At 37.3% G+C, this 22,251-nt stretch overlaps 1 protein-coding gene across 3 annotated transcripts in view; it reads left to right on the top strand.

Moving 5' to 3' along the window:
* VMP1 (vacuole membrane protein 1) overlaps window positions 1–22,251 on the top strand; it is a 156,465-nt gene that overhangs the window by 33,175 nt on the left and 101,039 nt on the right. For 2 of the 3 annotated variants that reach the window (XM_053569065.1, XM_053569066.1), the window contains exons 3-5: window positions 2,787–2,922; window positions 3,939–4,029; window positions 5,126–5,236. In XM_053569065.1, the coding sequence (XP_053425040.1) occupies window positions 2,787–2,922; window positions 3,939–4,029; window positions 5,126–5,236 (338 nt within the window). The remainder of the gene's footprint in view (window positions 1–2,786; window positions 2,923–3,938; window positions 4,030–5,125; window positions 5,237–22,251) is intronic. The other variant, XM_053569067.1, reaches the window with a different exon arrangement.

Below are 22,251 nucleotides of genomic sequence, written 5' to 3'. Positions count from 1 at the left end.
GCATCACACAGCTCACAGCAACCTCCAACTCCTGGGCTGAAGCGATCTTGCCTCAGCCTCCCGAGTAGCTGGGACTACAGGCGCCCGCCACAAGGCCCAGCTATTTTTTGGTTTGCAGTTCAGCCGGGGTCGGGTTTGAACCCGCCACCCTCGGTATATGGGGCCCGCGCCTTACCGACTGAGCCACAGGCTCCACCCACTAGTTTTCTTTTTTTTTTTTTTAATATTCTTTTTTTTTTTTTATTGTTGGGGATTCATTGCACTAGTTTTCTTTTTAACTTCTGAATTGTTTGGCATCTCAAACACATTGAAAATAATACTCTAGTGTGGTACTATTATCACAGATATTCTCTTTTATTGTGCAAGCTGTCTGAAACAGTGGTTTCCATTTGTTTGTTTTAATCTCTATTTCCTCACAGAGGACATTTTGCAGCAATGATCTGACTTTTGGGTTACTCTGATTATCAATAAATTTTGCACTTTCATTAAGTTTCAGGATTCAGAGATGGCGTTGCATATATCAGAGTGTGTTCCTATTAGGAGATTTTGTATGCTATTTTTCTTTTCCTTTCAGCAAGCACATACATTTATATATTCTTCCTCTACTGTTTACTCCATTGAAATAAAATTAATGTTAGCATATCATTCTTACTCTTTGGTACCATGTGTTTTTTACTTGATATTTCTTAGAGATGGTGCTATCACTGTTCATAAAAACTTACTATTTAGTATTCCATTCCACTGTATAAGTGCACCATACTTTAATCACTCCTTTGTCCTCACTTGGTAATATTTAAATTGTTGACAGTCTTTTTGCTAGTGTGAGTAATGCTGTAGTGAATGAATTTGTACAAGTCATTTCACCTTATATCTAATCATTCCTAGAAATGAAATTATTGGCTTATAATAGTGTATGTGTAATTTTGATAAATGATGACAATAATAGCTAACCTTAATTAATTGGGCACTTTCTAAGTATCAAACTTTTCTGAGAACTTTATACATATTGATATTAACTCACTTAACCTACTGACCCTGCAAGTAAGTACTATTGTTATCCCCATTTCACAGAAATGTTAACTAACTTGCCCAAGATTGTATTACTGGTAGGTGGCAGAGCCAGGATTTGGAACTAACTAGTTTGCTTCCACATTTTGAGATCTAAACCACTTTACTCTATAATATGATTAGTTTGATATGATGCCCCCCCATAAAAGGTAAACCAACCTAGACATAAATACCCTGTTTCCCCAAAATAAGACATCCTCCGAAAATAAGACCTACTTACAGGAAAGCTAGGACGTCCCCTGAAAATAAGACCTAGCGCATCTTTGGGAGCACACCTTAAAATAAGACACTGTCTTATTTTCGGGGAAACAGCGTAATATACAAAAGTGGAAGGTTGTGCTCTGATAGTAAAATAATTGCAAAACATAATGTTGAGATTGGGGCAGAAGGACCTGGTCTAGACATTTCATTTTCCCGAAATATAGAGTTTTTCCCAAATCAACTGCTCAGATTTTTAGTGCCATTTCTTTAGCACACCCTCTATAGAAGGTTCTCGTATCTGTCAAGTCAGCGAGTTGACAAATGGTAAGCACTTTTTTGGCCTCAGTTTATTAGGTAACACTGATTAAGAAGTGGCAACTGTTTGCCAACCTGATGGCTCACAACTATAATTCTAGTACTCTGTAAGGCCAAGAGGGGAGGATCCCTTAAGCTCAGGAGCTGGAGATCAGCTTGAACAAGAGTGAGACCCCATCTTTACTTAAAATAGAAAAAATTAGCTGGGCATCATGGCAGGCGCCTGTAGTCCTTGTTACTTGGGGGGCTGTGGCAGGAGGATCGCTTGAACCCAGGAGGTTTAGGTTGCTTTGAGTCATGACGATGTCACAGCACTCTAGCCTAGGCAATAAAGTGAGACTTTGTCTCAAAAAAAAAAAAAAAAAAAAAAGTGGCAACTATAATGCAGTAGTTCCCTCTTATCTCTGGTATGTACATTCTATGACCTCCACCAGATGCCTGAGACTACAGATAGTACCAAAAACTATAGACACTGTTTTTCCCCATCCAGTAATAGAGTAATGTATACAGCATGGATAAGCTAGACAAAGGGATAATTCATAACTTAGGCTGGATGGAGTGGAACAGCATGAGTTTTTATCACCTTACTCAGAACAACATGCAGTTTAAAACTTAGTGTATTTTTAGACAGCGTTAGACCACAGGTACCTAAACCGCAGATGAGGAAGAACTACTACTGTAATTCATCTCCTTGATAAGCCACTAAGTGTTGCTAAGTCTGGACTAGTTCTCATTTCTGAAGACTCCAGGACTTGCTGTTGCCTGCAGCAGGGGTAAAACTCTTTTTGTCCAGTATGTATTTAAGCACTTGTACATTGTACCATCCCTCTCCAAAACTACTTAAAAGAATATCTTGTAAGACTGCCACTGATTGAAAGGGAAGGAGGTAGGTAGATATATAGACAAATGAAATTCTGTTGAGGCTTAAGTTATGGAGACCAACCACAATCCTTGGCTTTCTGTTATAGTTTTCAAACACTGTAATTAGAATTGTGTTTTATAGATTGCCTCCTCTAGAGAAGAGGTGATCTCAGGTTAGTACCAGAACTGTTTAAATTTATACGACCCAGGTATGAATCATGTTTGTATGTTTGAGATTTTTATGCAGTCTTTCAGATGTGAGATGAATTTTTAAAGTGATTGGAAAGAGTGGACATAAATGTTAGAAATTGTGCTTTAACTTCTGCACTATTGTTTTCCAGACCCCTCTTCAATGAATGAAAAGAAGAGGAGGGATCGGGAAGAAAGGCAGAATATTGTCCTGTGGCGACAGCCACTCATTACCTTGCAGTATTTTTCTCTGGAAATCCTTGTAATCTTGAAGGAATGGACCTCAAAGTAAAGAGTCTTCCATTACTTTTTATATGAACCATATTTACTAAGTTTAGAAATCCTCAACATTCTCCTACTTCCTATCCTCTGTTACATCAAAATAAATTACTTAAATTTAGAATACTATCATAGCAACACATTTATTTTCCTTACTATAGGTTTAAAAAAAAGTAGATTAGGGAAATATTGCTGTTGGCTCATTGGATTGTTACAGTTGACCACTGTCTCATGTTAAATCTTTTTTTACGCTTCTCATGTTGAATCTTCCATGCAAGAGAGAACACTGAAAATATGACAGTGTTTTTTTCTCCTAGTTTTACATTAAGGAGAAATCAGGCCTGTGTACATTAGATACACTGATTATTTAGCAGGACAAGGTTCATGATACGTGGCAATTTTACTGATACTTTGAGCCAATGAAAAAGTGTTGTGTCTTTAAATTTAGTACTTGTAAACTCTATTTCAAATATAAAGAGCGAGTTGAACTTTTAAATGCTGTATCATTTTCAAGTTATTATCTGTACTATTATCTTCCTGTGTACTGTACTAAGAGTTTATAAAACATTTTGTAACATTTTTATTTCATTTTGATCCTTATGTCAACTTCATAAGGAAGGTAAAACAGGTACATGATTATAAAGTTATAAAAACAAGAAATAGAATAAGATTAGTTAAGTATCTTGCTCAAAGTACAACATGAAGGGTCTTTGACCCAGATCCTCTGAGTCGAAAGCCAGTGCTCTTTTATTATACTGTAATGCCTTTCCAATTTAGAAGTTGAAGTGTAAACAAGGTAAGAATAAGGCTGTGGTAGGGTTTATGGTCAGAAATTGGGTCCTACGTCCCTTCCATCTATCTTCCCTACTCCCCCTTCGCACACTCACAAGAGGCCCATGGATACTAAAGGACACAAGAGCTTAGCCCAAAAAGATTGATTCTGTATCTGAGCTGGAAACTAGAAATTGTTTTGAAATAATGAATCCTAAAAATGAGACTGAGATTTTTTTTACTTTGTTTTTAAGACTATGGCATCGTCAAAGCATTGTGGTGTCTTTTTTACTGCTGTTTGCTGTGCTTATAGCTACGTATTATGTTGAAGGAGCACATCAACAGGTAAGAGCTTCAGCAGTTTTATTTCTGGTCTTGCACATTCTCTAATCCTGGTTTCAAATGGGAATAATATGGATTTCATAGAATGTCTACTCTCAATATTTCATAACTGGTATCTCAGTGTCTTAACATCATACACAAAGAATATTCATGTGGTATTCACTTATGGCTGCTTAGCATTTCTGTTTGAATTATATGATTTGTTTTTATTTTCACTGTAAGTTTCCTGAAGTTGTTCAGGCAGAGCATCATGAATCCTTTAATTACTACAAAATTTTCATAATTTCTATAATATGCTTTTGTCATCCATCAAAACATATTGATAGGCCTCTAATCTTAAATTACGGATTAGCTTTTATTTGCATAGAAATACATGTTCATTTCCATGAGTACGTTACTGGTGGGAAAATAGGACATTTTGTTAATACCTTTTATTAAAATAGCAAAACATTAATGTATTGTATGGTTCTTGAATGGTTCTTAAATGGTATCATTTCATGTTTTAAAACACTTTAATCTCAGAGAAGGATTTATAGTTTTAAATGCATTTCTTTTAAATGTGTTTTTAAAATTTTTATCCTCGTTATTACCCTATGAGTAATTCTTTTTTTTTTTTTTTTTGTGAGGCCCTCGGTAGAGTGCTGTGGCCTCACACAGCTCACGGCAACCTCCAACTCCTGGGCTTAAGTGATTCTTTTGCCTCAGCCTCCCAAGTAGCTGGGACTACAGGCGCCCACCACAACGCCCGGCTGGCTATTTTTGGTTGCAGTTTGGCCGGGGCCAGGTTTGAACCCACCACCCTCGGTATATGGGGCCGGCACCTTACCGACTGAGCCACAGGCGCCGCCCCACCCTATGAGTAATTCTTAATAGTAGGACTTCAAAGCTTTAGAAACAAGGAATTTATTCTAGTTAGATGAACTTTTTCTATCTTTGCTATTGTGTATTAAAAATATAGGTCTGCTACAAGGAATTTTTACTCTTTCTTCCTGTTTGAAACTTATTTTAGTTGGTTTGTTTAATTTTAGTGATAGTTTATAAATACCACATTTCTGTATAAAGAATTCACATTTTTCACCTTATCCCTTTTGTTTTGCAGTATGTGCAACGTATAGAGAAACAATTTCTTTTGTATGCCTACTGGATAGGCTTAGGAATTTTGTCTTCTGTTGGGCTTGGAACAGGGCTGCATACCTTTCTGCTTTACCTGGTGAGAATAATTTTCTTTTAATATTCAAAAATAAAAAGATTTTTATTCCAGAAGTTAAAATTATATGATTTGTATTTAATTACCTTTGTGTTTTAGAAGCATTCTGATCTTCAAATCAGTACTTTAAGTTTGTTTTTCCTTTTAGGTAAAGGATTTTTTTTTTTTTTTTGCAGTTTTTGGCCAGGGCTGGGTTTGAACCCACCACGTCCAGCATATGGGGCCGGTGCCCTACTCCTTTGGGCCACAGGCGCCACCCGGGATTTTTTTTTAAAAGGGAAAACTTCAGTTAAAGAAATGAGGTTATTTATTTAAATTAGTTCAACCTGGAGATTTGTTTTTTCCTTTTAGATTTTGGAATAATGATTCTCTTGCTTATATAATTGTCATTTTAATGGTATGAAGTTAATTTAAATGTATGAAATTCCACATAAGGCTTAGAATGAATTTGGTCAGTTTACTTTGTTAACAGCAAAAGAGACAATAGTCTCATCCTCCAACACCTTGTGTACACTTGGGTAATTATTTTGGTATTCTTTTTTTTTTTTTGTGACAGAGTCTCACTGTCACCCTGGTTGGGTACCATAGTGTCACAGCTCACGGCAACCTCAAACTCCTGGGTGCAAGCAATCCTCTTGCCTCATTCTCCCAACTAGCTGGGACTACAGGCACATGTCATAATACCCTGCTAGTTTTTCTGTTTTCAGTGGAAATGGGGTCTCGCTCTTGCTTAGGCAGGTCTTGAACTCCTGAGCTCAAGTAATCCACTCTCCTCAGCCTCCCAGAGTGCTACCACTACGTGAGCCATCACACCAGGCCTTACTTTAGTATTCTTAATGTAATTGAAGAAGTTTTACACATACAGAACTAAATATTTTCTTTTTTTATTTTAAATTAATATAAGGGTACAAATTTTTGGCTTACATTGTTCTCACTTTCAGAGTAAAGTTCAAGTTGTAGTTGAGCCCCTTACCCAGGGGACATGCTGAATACCCTGATATTGTGTGCATGAGGTGAGAATTGCCCTCTCTCTTCAGTCGCCCTCCCCAACTGTTTCCTTAAACTCTTTGAGCCAAAGTATAAAAAGTGCCTCTTTTGAAAAATACCCTTTTACTTGTTGAAATAAGAATAAAGATAAGTTTTCTTTTGAACAGTCACAAATATACTGAAATAATGTCAGAACTAGAACTATGGAGAAATGAGCAAGACGTCTGAGGCACAGAGTTTAAATATGCACATTCAGGGTCATGCAAATACAGGGCTGAGTAAGTGCCTCATTAAATTTTGTGCCCCAGATGCCTTGTTGGTTTCATTCTGTTCCTGTCCCTGAATAATAAATTGAAAACAATTCCAAATTTGAAAACAGTGTGATCGTCATTGGAGAAAAACAGGTGAAAGGATGTTGCAATAGTACTGATTGCTGAATAAGATTCATTGCCGCAAACAGTATAAAGAATTCATTTTGAAGCAAGTATGATAAGTATTAAGGAATGATTGCTTGGGACAGAAGGATACTGAATTAATGTCCAGAAGAATACTTTGGGAATTAATCTATAATACGTAATTTTTCCAAATTTATGGGAGTTTAAAACTTAGCATTTACAAATCTGTTCATATCTTTTGGCTGATTTAACTAGATACTTCCCTAGAATTTATATCTAGGGAAGTAATCTAGATCATTGTTTCTTTAATAACTACAATTTTTGTAGAATAACACTACATTCACTACTAGAGGTTGAGGGAGAGGGGAAAAGAAGGAATTACAAATTACAGAGTATGTTTCTGTTCTTATTTAGACCTGTCTTCTGAGAGGGGAAGACCACACTAAGGAGCTAATTTGTAATTTGTAGCTAATTTACTAAACTTGGAAACCAGATTATAAAGAGCTCATTTGTCAGCTGGGTATAAGTGGCTCACACCTGTAATCCCATGTGGGAGGATCCCTTGAGTTCAGGAATTCCACACCAGCCTGAGCAAGAGGGAAACCTCATCTCTACTAAACATAGAAAAATTAGCCAAACATCATGGCAGGCACGCTTCTTGGAGGCTAAGGCAGGAGGATTGCTTATGAACCCAAGAGTTTGAGGTTGCTGTGAGCTAGGTTGACACAACAACACTCTAGCCTAGGCAGCAGAGTGAAACTAAAGAAAAAAAAAGGAACTCATCTGTTGCATTAAATTAATTTGCAAACATCTGAAAAGCAACCCAGATAGCAGATTCTTTTAAATTGCATAGAAACTTAGAATAGCCCATCTTATACCTGTAATCCCAGCACTCTGGGAGACGAATACGGGAGGATCCTTTGAGTTTACGAGTTAAAAGACCAGCCTCATCGCTACAAAAAAAAACAGAAAAACTAGCCAACAGGTGCACTCCTGTAGTCCCTAATCTCTTGCAATCTGACTTCCATCCCTGCTACTTGGGAGGCTGTGGCAGGAGAATCTCTTAAACCTAGGAGTTTGAGGTTGCTGTAAGCTATAATGACGCCACTGCACTCTAGCTGAAATGACAGAATGAGATTCTGTCTAGAAAACAAAACAAAAAAACTTAGGACAGAGAAATTTGAAATATAGAAAGTTCGTGTTTCCTGTTCCTTTTCATATTCATGAGAAACATTAATAAAATGTCTTCATGTGAGACCATTATTATTGTAGTTCCACTGATCCAGGTTTCATGTAAAAGATTTTGAGACAAAGTAAGAATTTATTATAAAATTGATCTGAAGAGAAAATCACATCTTTGTTTTTATAAAGTAGTTATTTCTGCCTTTGATCATAGTATAAGTTTAATGGACCGTTGTTAGCCTTTTCACAATTTTAGAAAGAATTCTTCAAGAGCTATTTGGAGGAAGTTATCTGTCTCTTATTATACTCAGTGTTATATCTATTATACTAGTTCAGCAAGTATGAAGATGTCAGAGAACTTCTGAAACTATTGTAATATATATAACAGTTTTTATATAAGACTTTCTGTATATTTCTATGTAAATTATTCTATCTGCTTTGTGTCATTACCACTTTTGGTTTTTGACTTGAGTGATGTTGTGTGGACATTGATGCCATTAGCTGTATAGAAAACAATTGTGTCACCTGTTCACATTCATTACATATTGTAAATACATGAAAAGAAAAATATAAAGGGGTACTGTAATTATGCTACAAATTAAAAGAAATCTTCACTTTATCTAGATTGGTTGCTGGTACCAGTGGTTGGATAAAAAGAGAAGAGAAATTTTTAAAGGACTAAGAACACTTTTTAAAAAAATCAGTACACTTTCTATTTCCCCCATTTGTATTAGTGTGATTTATTTGTTAAAATTAAGGAGCGAATATTGGTACATTAACAAAAACCCATAGTGTCATTAGGATTCATTCTTTGTGTTGTCTGATTTTGACAAATGCACAATGATAGTATCACATCAGTTAGTTTCACTGACCTACAAATGCCTGTGCTCCACCTATTTATTCGTATCCTTTTCACTTCCCCATCCTACCTTCAAACTCTTGGCAACCACTGCTCTTTTTATCATCTCTATAGTTTTACCATTTCCCAAGTGTCACGAATTTGGAATCACAGAGTTATGTATCCTTTTCTGACTGGCCTTTCACTTAGCAATATACATTTAAAGTTTTTCCATGTCTTTTCATGTCTCGATACGTTACTTCTTTACATCACTGAATTATATTCGAGCATGTGGCTGTAACACCATAGTTTATCCCTTCATTTATTGAAGGATATCTTCTTTGCTCCCATATTTTTGTGATTATGAATAAAGTTGCTCACTATAAACATTTTTGTGCATGGTTTTGTGCGAGTGTTTTTAACTCATTGGGGAAAATAGCTAAAAGCATTATTTGTGAATCACGTATGTTAGTTGCTGGTATGTAGGGAAAAAATGGCTTTTTTGTATTAACCTTATATCCTGCAACCTTGTAATCAGTTGCTTATAGTTCCAAGAGTTCTGTGGCAATTCTTATAGGATTGCTACATAGACAATTATGTCATCTACAGACAAGGACAGTTTCATTTCTTCCTTTCCTGTTAGTATACTTGTTATTTCTTTTTCTTGTCATACTGCATTAGTTGGATTTTCAGTATGATGTTGAATTAGAGTTGTGAGGAGGACATCTGTCTTCTTCCCAACTTTAATGGGAAAGCCTCAGTTTCTTACGCTTAAGTATGATATTAGCTATAGATTTTTTATAGATGTTCTTTACCAAGTTGAGGAAATACCCCTCTATTTCTAGTATGCTGAGAATGCTGGGGGTTTTTAAGTCATGAATCAGTGTTGGATTTTTCCACAGAAAAGCCTGCTTTTTTAGACTGGTAACCAGAAGTAAACGAAAGGCTGATGTAGCAAAGAGGGGGGAAAAATCGATATTCAGATGCTTTGGGAGCAATCTATTAAATATAAACATAGGGGGCGGCACCTGTGGCTCAAAGGCGTAGGATGCCAGCCCCATATGCTGGAGGTGGCAGTTTCAAACCCAGCCGCAGCCAAAAACTGCAAAAAAAAAAAAAAAAAAAAATTATAAATAAATACAGGCCCATCATACGCCATTTCCATTTGTCCAGATGATCTTTAGTTCTTAGATCTTTTTACTCCTAAATTCCTTTTGGGATTCTCTGAGTGTTACAGGAGAGTGAAGAAAGACCATTGACAAAAGGTAACTTGCAGTCACGTGCCATGGCTCACATGTGTAATCCTAGCACTCTGAGAGACTGAGATGGGAGGATCGCTTGAGCTCAAGAGTTTGAGACCAGCTTGAGCAAGAGGGAGATCCTGTCTCTACCAAAAATAGAAAATATTAGCCAGGTGTGGTCATGTGCCTATAGTCTCAGCTACTTGGGAAGCTGAGGCAGGAGGATTGCTTGAGCCAGGAGATTAAGGTTGCTATGAACTGTGACACCACTGTACTCTAGCCAGGGTGACAGAGGGCCTCTGTCTGTCTCTGTCTCTCTCTCTCAAGATATACACACACAAACATAACTTGTGGAGAAGTCAAGCAAAAGCTAGACAAAGGATGTCACTGATTTTTGTTTTTGTTTGTTTTTTTTTTTTTAGAGACAGAGTCTCACTTTGCCGCCTTCAGTAGAGTGCTGTGGTGTCACAGCTCACAGCAACCTCCAGCTCTTAGGTGATTCTCTTGCCTCAGCCTCCTGAGTAGCTGGGAGTATGGGCACCCGCCTTTTTTGTTGCAGTTTGGTCGGTGCCCTACTCACTGACCCACAGGCGCCACCCCTGATTTTTGTTTTTTAATTGACCAGCTGGGATGGAAGTCAGATTGCAAGAGATTATCTTCTACCACTACTACTAACAACAGAAAGAACAAACATCATTGTCCTACTCATGTTAAAACTAGCTGTTCTTTCATTTTTCACCCGTATCTGATGGCCATTTTTTATGGTATCTATTTGTGCCTGTGAAAAGATTTTGTATCCCACCCCACTTGTTGAACTCGAGCCATATAATTTCATGAATGAAAAATGAAGATGAGTGGTAGGTGTTGCTTGAGATCTTTGGGTTGTTTGTCATTATATCATAGTCTGTGCTATCCTGACTGATAGACTAGCTAACATTTTACTGTGTGCTAGGCTCTGCAGTCATTACTTTATATGAATTATCTCAGCCTTCCCAAGAGCCAAGGTAGTCTATAATAAATAATGTAGAAAATGTGTAGTAAAAATTTTCATTAATCAGTGTAGACTATCTACTTGTGAACTTTGGCAAGTGCAGAAAAGAAAATAAGAAGCTAGAGGCAAATTTGATCTTGTTTTTATTTAATAAAAAATATTCCAAATAATCTCTGATTAGATTTTATAAGTTTCTTTCATTTTCTCGGTGATAGAGGTTTCTTTCAACCTCCTTATGGTTCACCATTTCGTTTGGTTTATATCTAGAAAATCTAAGTTTGTTTAGGAAGGCCTAATTCCTTCTCCTTTTACTTATGAGATATAAGATAACACTTCCTTAGGGAGATGTGTCATTTTCATGTTCTACTTTTTTTTTTTTTTTGAGACAGAATCTTGCTCTCTCACCCTGGCTAGAATGCCGTGGGATCATAATATTTCACAGCAACCTGTTAACTCCTGTGCTCAAACCATCTTTCTGCTTCAGCCTGCTAAGTGGCTGTAACTACAGGAATGTACCACCGCACCTGGCTAATATTTCTATTCTTTTGTAGGGACAGTGTCTTGCTCTTGCTCAAGCTGGTTTCCAACCCCTGACCTCAAGTAGTCCTCCCATCTCAGCCTCCCAGAGTGCTAGGATTATAGGCAAGAGCCATTGTACCTGGCAGATACCTCTGCCACGTACTCACATAACTAAGTCTTCAGAGTAGCCTAGTGAGAAATATGGCCCTCCTTTTGAGAATAATTTGTGGCAGAATGTGTGAAAAGAAACCAATTTTACAAAGATTAAAAAATTAATTCATTCTTTATTATGGTTTCTTTACTGGAAATTAAGGTGGTTTTTTTGCGGTTTTTGGCCGGGGCCGAGTTTGAACCCGCCACCTCTGGTATATGGGCTGGCGCCCTACTCCTTGAGCCACAGGCACCACCCAAAATTATGGTTTAAATAATGTTAAGTAGTACCTGTTTCATGAACCTGTTTTGAGAAGTAATGAAGTAACTCATAATTTTCAGTTTCATACCTAGACTTGAGAGTGAAATATAAAAATTTTTCCCAAATAGGTAAATTATCCAAATTAAGTTGTTAAAATATTTATTTAGAATGATTCCTCCAGTGTTGAAGTTACCTTTTTTGAAAGTATTGTTTAGTAAATTGTAAGTGATTGTATACTAACTGGTCATTTAGCCAGATGCAATGGCTCACACCTGTAATTCCAGCACTTTGGGGGCACGAGATTTGAGGATCACTTGAGGCAAGGAATTTGAGACCAGCCTGGTCAACAGTGAGACCCCCACATCTACCAAAAATTATAAAAATTAGTTGGACATGGTCATACAAGTCAAATCCTAGCTCCTTAGGAAGTTGAGGTGAGGAGATGGCTTGAATCCGGGAGTTTAACCTATGGTTGTACCACAGCACTCCAGCTTGGGTGACAGATGAAGATCTTGTCTTTTTTTTTTTTTTTTGTAGAGACAGAGTCTTACTTTATTGCCCTCGGTAGAGTGCCGTGGCCTCACACAGCTCACAGCAACCTCCAACTCCTGGGCTTAAGCGATTCTCTTGCCTCAGCCTCCCAAGTAGCTGGGACTACAGGCGCCTGCCACAACGCCCTGCTATTTTTTGGTTGCAGTTTGGCCGGGGCTGGGTTTGAACCCGCCACCCTCGGTATATGGGGCCGGCGCCCTACCGACTGAGCCATAGGCGCCACCCGATCTTGTCTTTTTTTAAAAAAGCCATCTGAAGGAGTTATTTTAGGTCAGGTGCAGTGGCTCATACCTATGAGGTAGGAGGATCACTTGAGTTCAGGAGTTCAAGACCAGCCTGACCAAGAGCAAGACCCCATCTATACTAAAAATAGAAAAATCAGCCAGGCATTGTGGTGCATGCCTGCAGTCCCACCTACTTATGAGGCTGAGGTAGGAAGATCACTTGAGCTCAGGAATTTGAAGTTGCTGTGAAGACTCCACTGCACAACTAGCTTAGGGCTACAGAGTGAGACTCTGCCTCAAATAAAAAAAAAAATTGCTATAATTCCTAAAATATTAGATATGTATATATCTGACTTTCAAAAAAAATTTTGCCTTGATGTTTAAGTTTATTAACAAATAATTTTATGTATATTTTTAGATATAATTAAAATGTTATAATGTGAAATTCAGATGTCTGGAAGTCATTATCATTTCTTTAAACATTACTAGTAAAAGTTAGTATTTGTTTTATCCATGTTTAATTTAATGAAAATCAGCAGGGAAAAATGACTACTTTAGGCTACCATCAAATTTAGTAACTTGATTTGAATACAGTGTAAATCTAGTAGCTTGTAGAAATCAGACATCTAGCCAAAAAAAGAAAAGTTAAATACTGTTCATGCAAGAATAGTGATTGCTAGCCAGAAAGGAAAGATGAAGGGAAAGTGAATGAATTCCTTCTCCCCATAGTTTAATGGGAGGTAGGTGGACTGCTAGGGTAGGTGGTTATTCTGTTAATTTTAATGGTCAAAAAATGAGCCTCAGAAGGCCTGAACTTCCCCCACAAAGACAATATTTGTATATCTTTTCAAATAAGCATTTTTCCTGGCAATAAATGATCTATAGTTTTCAGCAGATTCTTCAAAGACTGAGAAAGTCCATAGAAAGTTAAAAATGTTTTTTTAACCATGCTAGAACTTTTTTTCAAAGTAGGCGTGTGTTTGCCTGCCACTAGGTGGCATTGCTAACACAGCCAATATACTATTTTATATTTACAGTTTCTGTTCTGTGTACTATGTACATAGAGCAACGTCATCTAACAGCTAAACCATGGCTTAGCTACTTAGAATCAGTCAGCCTTTCTTTTTATTGTGACTTACATGTTTACATGTAGGATGTAAACCCTGTGGTATGCCCACTGTCAGGTATACTGCCAAACTTACCTAACTTTAATTCCATCCTGCCCGTCAATATTTAAGGATATACAAATGATTGAAACTGATCTGTGTAGTCTTTGGAAAATGTTTTAATTTTTAAACTTCAACTTATGCAGATCTAAATGAGATGGTAATAATATTAAGTAGTAATATTATATACTCATGAAGCTGTTTTGAGGAATAAATGAAATAACTCATAATTTTTAGCTTCATACTTAGTAAATACAAGGTATTCAATAAATGATTGCTGCTATTACAATTAGTATTATCACTGTTTGTACACTGATTTTTTAATGCTGTCATTTTCAATTACTATGTTTTAATAATTCTTAATAAGTTATAAGGAATAGGGCAGCGCCTGTGGCTCAAGGAGTAGGGTGCCGGTCCCATATGCCGGAGGTGGCGGGTTCAAACCCAGCCCCGGCCAAAAAAAAAACCACAAAAAAAAAAAAAATAAATAAGTTATAAGGAATATTACCCATGATCTGTTTTTTATTTTTTGACACATTCTTGTCAGCAGGGCTAAAGTACAGTGGCACAGTCATAATTCACTGCATTCTGGAACTTCTTAGCTTAAGTGAAACAATCCTCTTGCCTCAGTCTCTTGAGTAGCTAAGACTACAGGCACACACCACAGTGCCCAGTTTATTTCTTTTTTTGAGACATAGTCTCATTCTTTTGCCCTGGGTAGAGTACCATGATGTCAGCCTAGCTCACAACAACCTCAGACTCTTGGGCTTAAGTGATACACTTGCCTCAACCTCCTGAGTAGCTGGAACTATAGATGCCCTGCCACAACTCCCATCTATTTTTAGAGACAGGGTCTTCCTCTTGGTCAGGCTGGTCTTGAATGCTTGAGCTCAAGCAATCCATCCACCTCGGCCTCCCAGAATGCTAGGATTACAAGTGTGCACCACCATGCCCAGCTTTTGAAAAAAATTTTTTTAGAGACAGGGTCTTACTAGATGTTGCCTAGGATAGTCCTCGCCTCAAGTGATCCTCTGGCCACAGTATTCCAAAGTGCTAAGATTACAGGTGTGAGCCACCGTGCCTGGCTTCTTTTGATAACTATCTTGAGCAAATTTTGCCTCGCAAATAGTGTAACTTAACTGATTTTACTCATTGAGTTTACGTATGTGTTTATACATAGATGGGGCACAAAAAAGCTTCTGTGGCTGGCAGATATTTTTAAGATAGAATCTTTTTTTTAATTTAATTTTATTTTATTTTATTTTATACTCTTGGGCTTAAGTGATTCTCTTGCCTCAGCCTCCAAAGTAGCGGGGGCTACAGGCGCCCACCACAACACCTGGCTATTTTGTTGTTGTTGTTGTTTAGCAGGCTCGGACCAGGTTCGAACCCACCAGCCCTGATACATGTGGTCGGTGCCCTAACCACTAAGCCACAGGCGCCAAGCCGAAGATAGCATTTTCTGAGCACTCATCACTTAGATGTTAATTCCCAGAAATTCATTGACATATTTATTTTCTTCTTATCAAGCTTATAGTAGGGTTCCTTATAGAGTATTTGATATGAGTGATCAAGAAATGTTTATTTACTCTCTAATATAGTGGGAATTATACCTAGAGTAAAAACCGTAAGTTAATGTTTGCACAAAGAGAACATAGTTGCTATTGACTTCTTTGGCGCATCTTGATGCATCCTGTTTGAGCTAAAAATTTCTGTCTTAATAATGGTCTAATCCAGGGCTAGAAAGCACTCTTTTCTATAAAGGGCAAGGTAGTAGGTATTTCAGCGTTCTGATCCAGCCATACAGTGTGCAATTACTCAGATGTGTCTTTGTAATGAAAAAGCAGCCATAGACAGTATGTGATGAATGAATGTAGCTGTTTTTCAATAAAACTTCATAGTCACTAAAACAGGCAGCAACCTGGATTTGATCTGCACTTTGTAGTTTGCTAACCTCTGCTCTAACTCATTCAATGACAATAGTACACTAGAATAAGCATGTTGAGCCTGGGAGTCATGAGTTTAGCTATCTTCTAAGGATTTTCACATGATGCTTTGTGCATTTGATTCATCCATTAGCCAAATAATTACTATCATTTCTCTCTTCATGCTCAAGAAATCCTAAGTTTAACATTATTCTTTGGAGTTGTATAGAAAACCATCAAGGTAAAAAAAAAAAGTTTCGTGAAGACAAAAGCAGAATTTCAGTAAACGAGCTGCCTGGTGACAGCAAGATTTGGTTCCAATTTTATGTAACTATTGATACTTTCAGTTACTCTTTGCCCATTTTCATAGCATTGCACCTATTAGAGAGGTAACTTATAAATTCAATTGAGGTGTTATATGTAGAATGAACAAGTATAGAGATCTAAAGTACAATGTGAGAAGTATAGTTGTAAAATTGTATTGGATTAGGGATTGTTCAGTGAGTAGATTTTAGCAATTCTTGTCAAAAAAAAAGTAACTAATGTGCTTTTTTTTGAGACAGAGTCTCACTCTATTGCCCCAGGCTAGAGTGCAGTGGCTTCATAGCTCACTCAAACTCCTGGGCTCAAGGGATCCTTTTGCCTCAGCTTCCCGAGTGGCTGGGACTACAGATGTGCACCACCTCACCCAGCTGATTTTTCTATTTTTAGTAGATACAGGGTCTTACTCTTGCTCAGGTTGAGCTCAAATGCCTGAGCTCAAGTGATCTATCCACCTTGGCCTCCCAGAGTGCTAAGATTACAGGTGTGAACCACAAAGCCTGGCGAAGTTGCTATCTATATGTGTCCTATGACATATTACAAATTTCAAATGTATACAATAAAATTTATTTTTAAAAAACATTTAGATGTTATAAACATTTGGGAGAGTAGCCACGTTATAATTATTTCCCATTAACAAAGAAATGTGATTCATAATTCTGTAAACAAATTTACCAAAATAGGAACTTTAGTACTTTATAAAGAAAAATGTATCCTAGGTATACTCCTTATGTGTATATGCATTATGATTCATCAAGTCATAGGACAAGAAAATGATTAAAGAGCCGTTTATAGGGCAGTACCTGTGGCTCAGTGAGTAGGGCACTGGCTCCATATTCTGAGGGTGGCGGTTTCAAACTCGGCCCCAGCCAAACTGCAACAACAACAACAACAAAATAGCCGGGCATTGTGGCAGGCGCCTGTGATCCCAGCTACTCGGGAGGCTGAGGCAAGAGAATCGCCTAAGCCCAGGAGTTAGAGGTTGCTGTGAGCTGTGACGCCACGGAACTCTACCAAGGACAACAAAGTGAGACCCTGTCTCTAAAAAAAAAAAAAAGAGCCATCTATAAACTATATATACACCTAGTGATTTATAAAGTTTGTTGTATTTAACAATAACAAAGAGAATGAGTCCACCAGCTATAATTTAGTCCTATAGAATGTGATACATGTACAGCTTTTGACACTAGGTGGAGCAATTTCCTGGAGAAAGGCCTAACGAAGCTTTCTATTCCTTTCAAATAAGCCCCATTTCTACACAAAGAACTGTAAAGAGAAGAAAAACTATCAAAATTGTATCATTTCAAAAGGCACCCAATATTTAGCTATAAATAACAGAAGGATGAATATATTTTACAGTTTTTCTCTTTGCCATATATTTTAACCATGGGACTTCCTCACATTTGAGGATTAAAATGGGAAGAATTTTCCCATGTTTTAAAGCATCAGTGTTGTCTTTTCTAGAAGCAGTTTGGAAATAGTAAAGTTTTGAACTATTCAGTTATATTGTAGAGTAGTTTTTTAGTACAATTTATAGTAAAATTTGATCATTTTCCATGAAAAAATACTTAGCTCTTTGTTATAAATGAAATAGAATGAAAGTTGTGAGATATTTGCCTTTGTAAGATCAGAGTAGTGATTCTGGTTTAACATTTGAGATTATTTCATCACTGAAATATGTGGTACAAATTGTACATTTAAAAAATCAGACATCTTGATTACTTTCCCACATAAACACTGTATATGGTACCCCAATAACTTTAAAAAACAAATACTTTGTAGTATTCTGTGCTGTTTTAAAGCTGTTTTTTTCTTTAGGTATAGACATTTCTGATTCTTTTTGACTTTTGACTATTGCTGAAAGTAAATGTTATTTGGGAAATTTCATGGATATGGATTGAAATTAAATAGTTTCAGTAAGTCAGATGTTGTAGTAATTGTTAATGCCAAGAGGTGGAACAATTCTTTATTTTTAATTGTTAACCAATTTCTTCACCATCTTTTGGAAGAAATTGCCAACACTTAAGGTTCTGGTGTGATTTGATATTGTTCCCTAAAGGTATAATAACTATAGTTACTTGCATGCAGTGACTCAGGGCTCTTTCAGGGAGGCCAGCAGGCCCTACTTAGAAAAGGCCTGTTTGCCTTTTGTTTGATGGTGGCATGAAAACTCTTCTCCCTGTCATTCCCCGAAGAATGACTCATCTATTAACTCTTATGAACATCACCACATCAAAAGAAGAGACCAAGGTCTCCGGGACATAGGGCTGGGGTTTTGCCAAGCAAAAGGGGTATGCACAGACTGGATAACTTCCTGCCCTTAAGTCACTATTTATTAATGTTTGCTTAAATGAAAGCCAAGAAGATTCAGTTTAGCTTAAATCTGTTCTTTTGGATATAAATTTTAAACAGTTTATACTAACTTTTTAAATAGCTTTCTTCATAAATATGTAGTTCATTCTCCTGAACACTTAAATCAACTTTAAAATCAAGAGTTGCTTAGGTTTAGAGGAGAGTAACTTAGAATTTTTGGAGCATGAACTGATACTACATAGAGTTTATGTATTTGTTTTGGCTAGTGATTTTATACTTGCACTTTTATAATCTTATGTTTGTTCCCTGTAACTTAGGTAGCACAAGTATTATTATATTAGGCTTTATTGTTAAATGAAAATGATGAGATAGAAGTCTGATTACACTTCGTAAATTACCAACAGGTTTAGAAAACTGAAACCAACATTAATGCCCAGGATATTGCTTTGTGACATATTGTACTGCATTTTATAAAAAGGGAGCAGGGATGACAGTGCCTGTATGGAATCAATAATTGAATACTCTAGCCTTTTAGAATTATTTACTATACACCAGAAAAAATAAATTGTTTTCTTACTCTGATGAGAATAACAGTGAAGAAAAAAAATTTGAGAAGAATTCCTTTGTTTTCAAAGGGTTTCTAAGGTCCCCTAAAAGAAAACAAAGGTTTTGCAAGTCATACAGACAACCATTTGTCATCCCCTCTTGTTTGTTTATCACCCAGATATTCCTAATGAATCACATTCCAGACTAACCACTGACTGCTTTTGTTCCTTAGTGAAGGAGTGTGGCAAACAAATGTTTTCCCAGTGAATCAGCAGAGGATTCTCAACTTTATTACCTTTGCCCTAAACTTCCCAGACAAAACTAGTTGGAAATTTTGCCTTTGGGATCTCACTCAACTTTTGTGTATAGATGATGGATTAGGCTTTACAGATGTTGTACAAACAATTCCAATCTTTAGGAATGTTTTATCAGTTCTGAAGGCACCATCTGAAGTGTCTTTCTCTCTCTGCCCATCCTTCTTACAAATATTCACACATATATTCTGTACTTCTTTTTTTCTTTTTTTTTTTTGAGACCCAGTTCTTTCTCTGTTGCCCTGGCTCAATGTAGTCATCATGTCTAACTGGAACCTCAAACTCCTGGGCTCAAACCATCTTCCTGCCTCTGACTCTATTATCTAGAACTACAGGCACACACCATCACAACTAGCTAAGTTTCCTACTTTTTTATAGACATGAGGTCTCACTCATGTTGCTCGGACTGATTTGAACTCTTGTCCTCAAGCAGTCGTCCTGCCTCAGCCTTCCACACATTCTTAGTGTGATATCATATTCTTTATCTTGCTTGAATAAAGACACTTGACTAAATTAGGGTCATAAATAATTAATATGATTGTTTTTAGTTTTTTAGCTTTTAAAAGTTGTATCTGTAAAAAAGGGCTATAAAATAAACCCAAAGTCTTGGTGTTGTGGATTGTATACTGTATTTCTTTTTTTTTTTTTTTTTTTTGGCTGGGGCTGGGTTTGAACCCGCCACCTCTGGCATATGAGGCAGGTACCTTACTCCTTTGAGCCACAAGCACCGCCCTATACGGTATTTCTTTATGAAACACGGACATAGTAAAACCTTCTGTTCTTTGAATGCTACAAAGTATATAAGGAAGATACAATTATCACAAATCATCAGCTGCTCTTATATAAATCCAAAGAACTTAAAAGTACAAAATCCAGAAAATGGTTTATTTAAAATAAAACAATGTATATACTAGTTTATCATTATACTGTTAAAATTTTTTCACAAATTGAAAGTATGAATATATTCACCCTTTCCTTAGAGACCCTAATTTGCATTTGTGATACCAAGACTTCTTTATCTGTCTTGGCTGACTATATAATTGTCAGGACACCCCTTAAAACTTCTCTACCAGGTCTGTACCTGTAGCTCAAGTGGCTAAGGCGCCAACCCCATACACCTGAGCTGGCAGGTTCAAATCCAGCCCGGGCCCGCCAAACAACAGTGACAACTACAACCAAAAAATAGTCGAGCGTTGTGGTGGGCGCCCATAATCCCAGCTAATTGGGCGTTTGAGGCAAGAGAATCGCTTAAGCCCAAGAGTTGGAGGTTGCTGTGAGCTGTGATGCAACAGCACTCTACCCAGGGCAACAGCTTGAGCTCTGGCTCAAAAAAAAAAAAAAAAACAAAAAACTTCTCTACAAGGCCAGACGGTAGCTCACTCCTGCAATCCTAGCACTCAGAAAGGCTGAGGCAGGAGAATCCCTTGAGCTCAGGAGTTTAAGACCAACCTGAGCAAAAACTAGATCCTGTTTCTACTAAAAATAGACAAAGGGAAAAAAAAAAAAAAACAGCCAGGCATTGTGAAGGGCGCCTGTAATCCCAGAGACAGGAGGGGTTTGAGGTTGCTATGAGCTAGGCTGAGGCCATGGCACTCTAACCTGGGCAATAGAGTGAGACTGTGCCCCCCCACCCAAAAAAAACAACTTCTTACCACATCAGGATATTTTTGTTTGGTATAATTTTAGGAATGATAATTTTATACCTTTAACATAATTTTTTAAATTTAATTTTAGTTTCCTAAATTCCTCCTAATTAGAACTTGGGGATAAACAAAAATCAAGAAATGTAATATCCCCATGGAAGGAAACAAATGAAGCCCTCCTAGCAACACCAATAAGCCCAGCAAGTCGAAACTTGCACAGGTGAATCAGAAAGGACATTGTGCCTACCTGAGCATGGTGGCATATACCTGTAGTTCCAGCTTCTTGGGAGTCTGAGGCAAGAGGATTGCTTAAACCCAGGAGTTTGAGGTTGCTGTGAGCTGTGATGCTACAGCACTCTACCCAGTGACAACAGGATGAGACTCTGTCTCAAAAAAAAAAAAAAATGACACTGTTTCTTGGAAGTGAAGTAGTGAACTATAATACAGCCTGTCTCAAAACTTTCATAGTTCCTAAAGCTAGAGCTAAAACTGATTTCATACAATTAATCTCACTTAATTTTTTTAAACCACTAAAACTTCCTTTTTTGCATACTCCAGAAAGAATATAAATGTGAAAATGTAACTTTTTAAACTTTTCTAAATACAGTTTTAAAAAGTTAAAAGATCTTTTTTCACAACAAATACCTACATCTGTTCTTATTAGAAATCTTACTCTGTGGCTCAAGCAGCTAAGGCATCAGTCACATAGACCTGAGCTGGCAGGTTTGAATCTAGCCCGGGCCCGCCAAACAACGATGACAGCTGCAAAAGACAACACCAAAAAATAGCCGGGTGTTGTGGTGGGCGCCTGTAGTCCCAGCTACTTGGGAGGCAGAGGCAGGAGAATCGCTTGAGCCCAGGAGTTGGAGGTTGCTGTGAGATATGACGCCACAGCACTCTACCTAGGGTGACAATTTGAGGCTCTGTCTCAAAAAAAAAAAGGAAAGAAAGAAATTTTACTCTTTGATCTAATTAAGGTTTGCTGTCACCCAGACATACTCTTGCCTGGCCAAGCACTATATCTTTTGTCCTAGAAAAGACAAAATTATTCCATTATCAAACTTTGGAAAATATAATGTAACACAGCTCATGAGACTAGATATATAGTACTTTGAAATGAAACAAAACCAGATGTCTAATATGTCACAAATAGCTGAGCTATCTTGTTGATTTGGTTTCTTTTAGAGTAACTATACCAGGTTATCAAAAATTAAAAGGACCTTTATTTATTTATTTTTTTTTTTGTAGAGACAGAGTCTCACCGTACCACCCTCAGGTAGAGTGCCGTGGCGTCACATGGCTCACAGCAACCTCCAACTCTTGGGCTTACGCGATTCTCTTGCCTCAGCCTCCCAAGCAGCTGGGACTACAGGCGCCCGCCACAACGCCCGGCTATTTTTTGTTGCAGTTTGGCCGGGGCTGGGTTTGAACCCGCCACACTTTTAATTG

The sequence above is a fragment of the Nycticebus coucang genome, chromosome 18 (assembly GCF_027406575.1).
Source record: "Nycticebus coucang isolate mNycCou1 chromosome 18, mNycCou1.pri, whole genome shotgun sequence".
NCBI lineage: Eukaryota > Metazoa > Chordata > Mammalia > Primates > Lorisidae > Nycticebus > Nycticebus coucang.
Note: the sequence above shows the minus strand (reverse complement) of the source record. Positions and strands in the feature narration are given on the sequence as shown.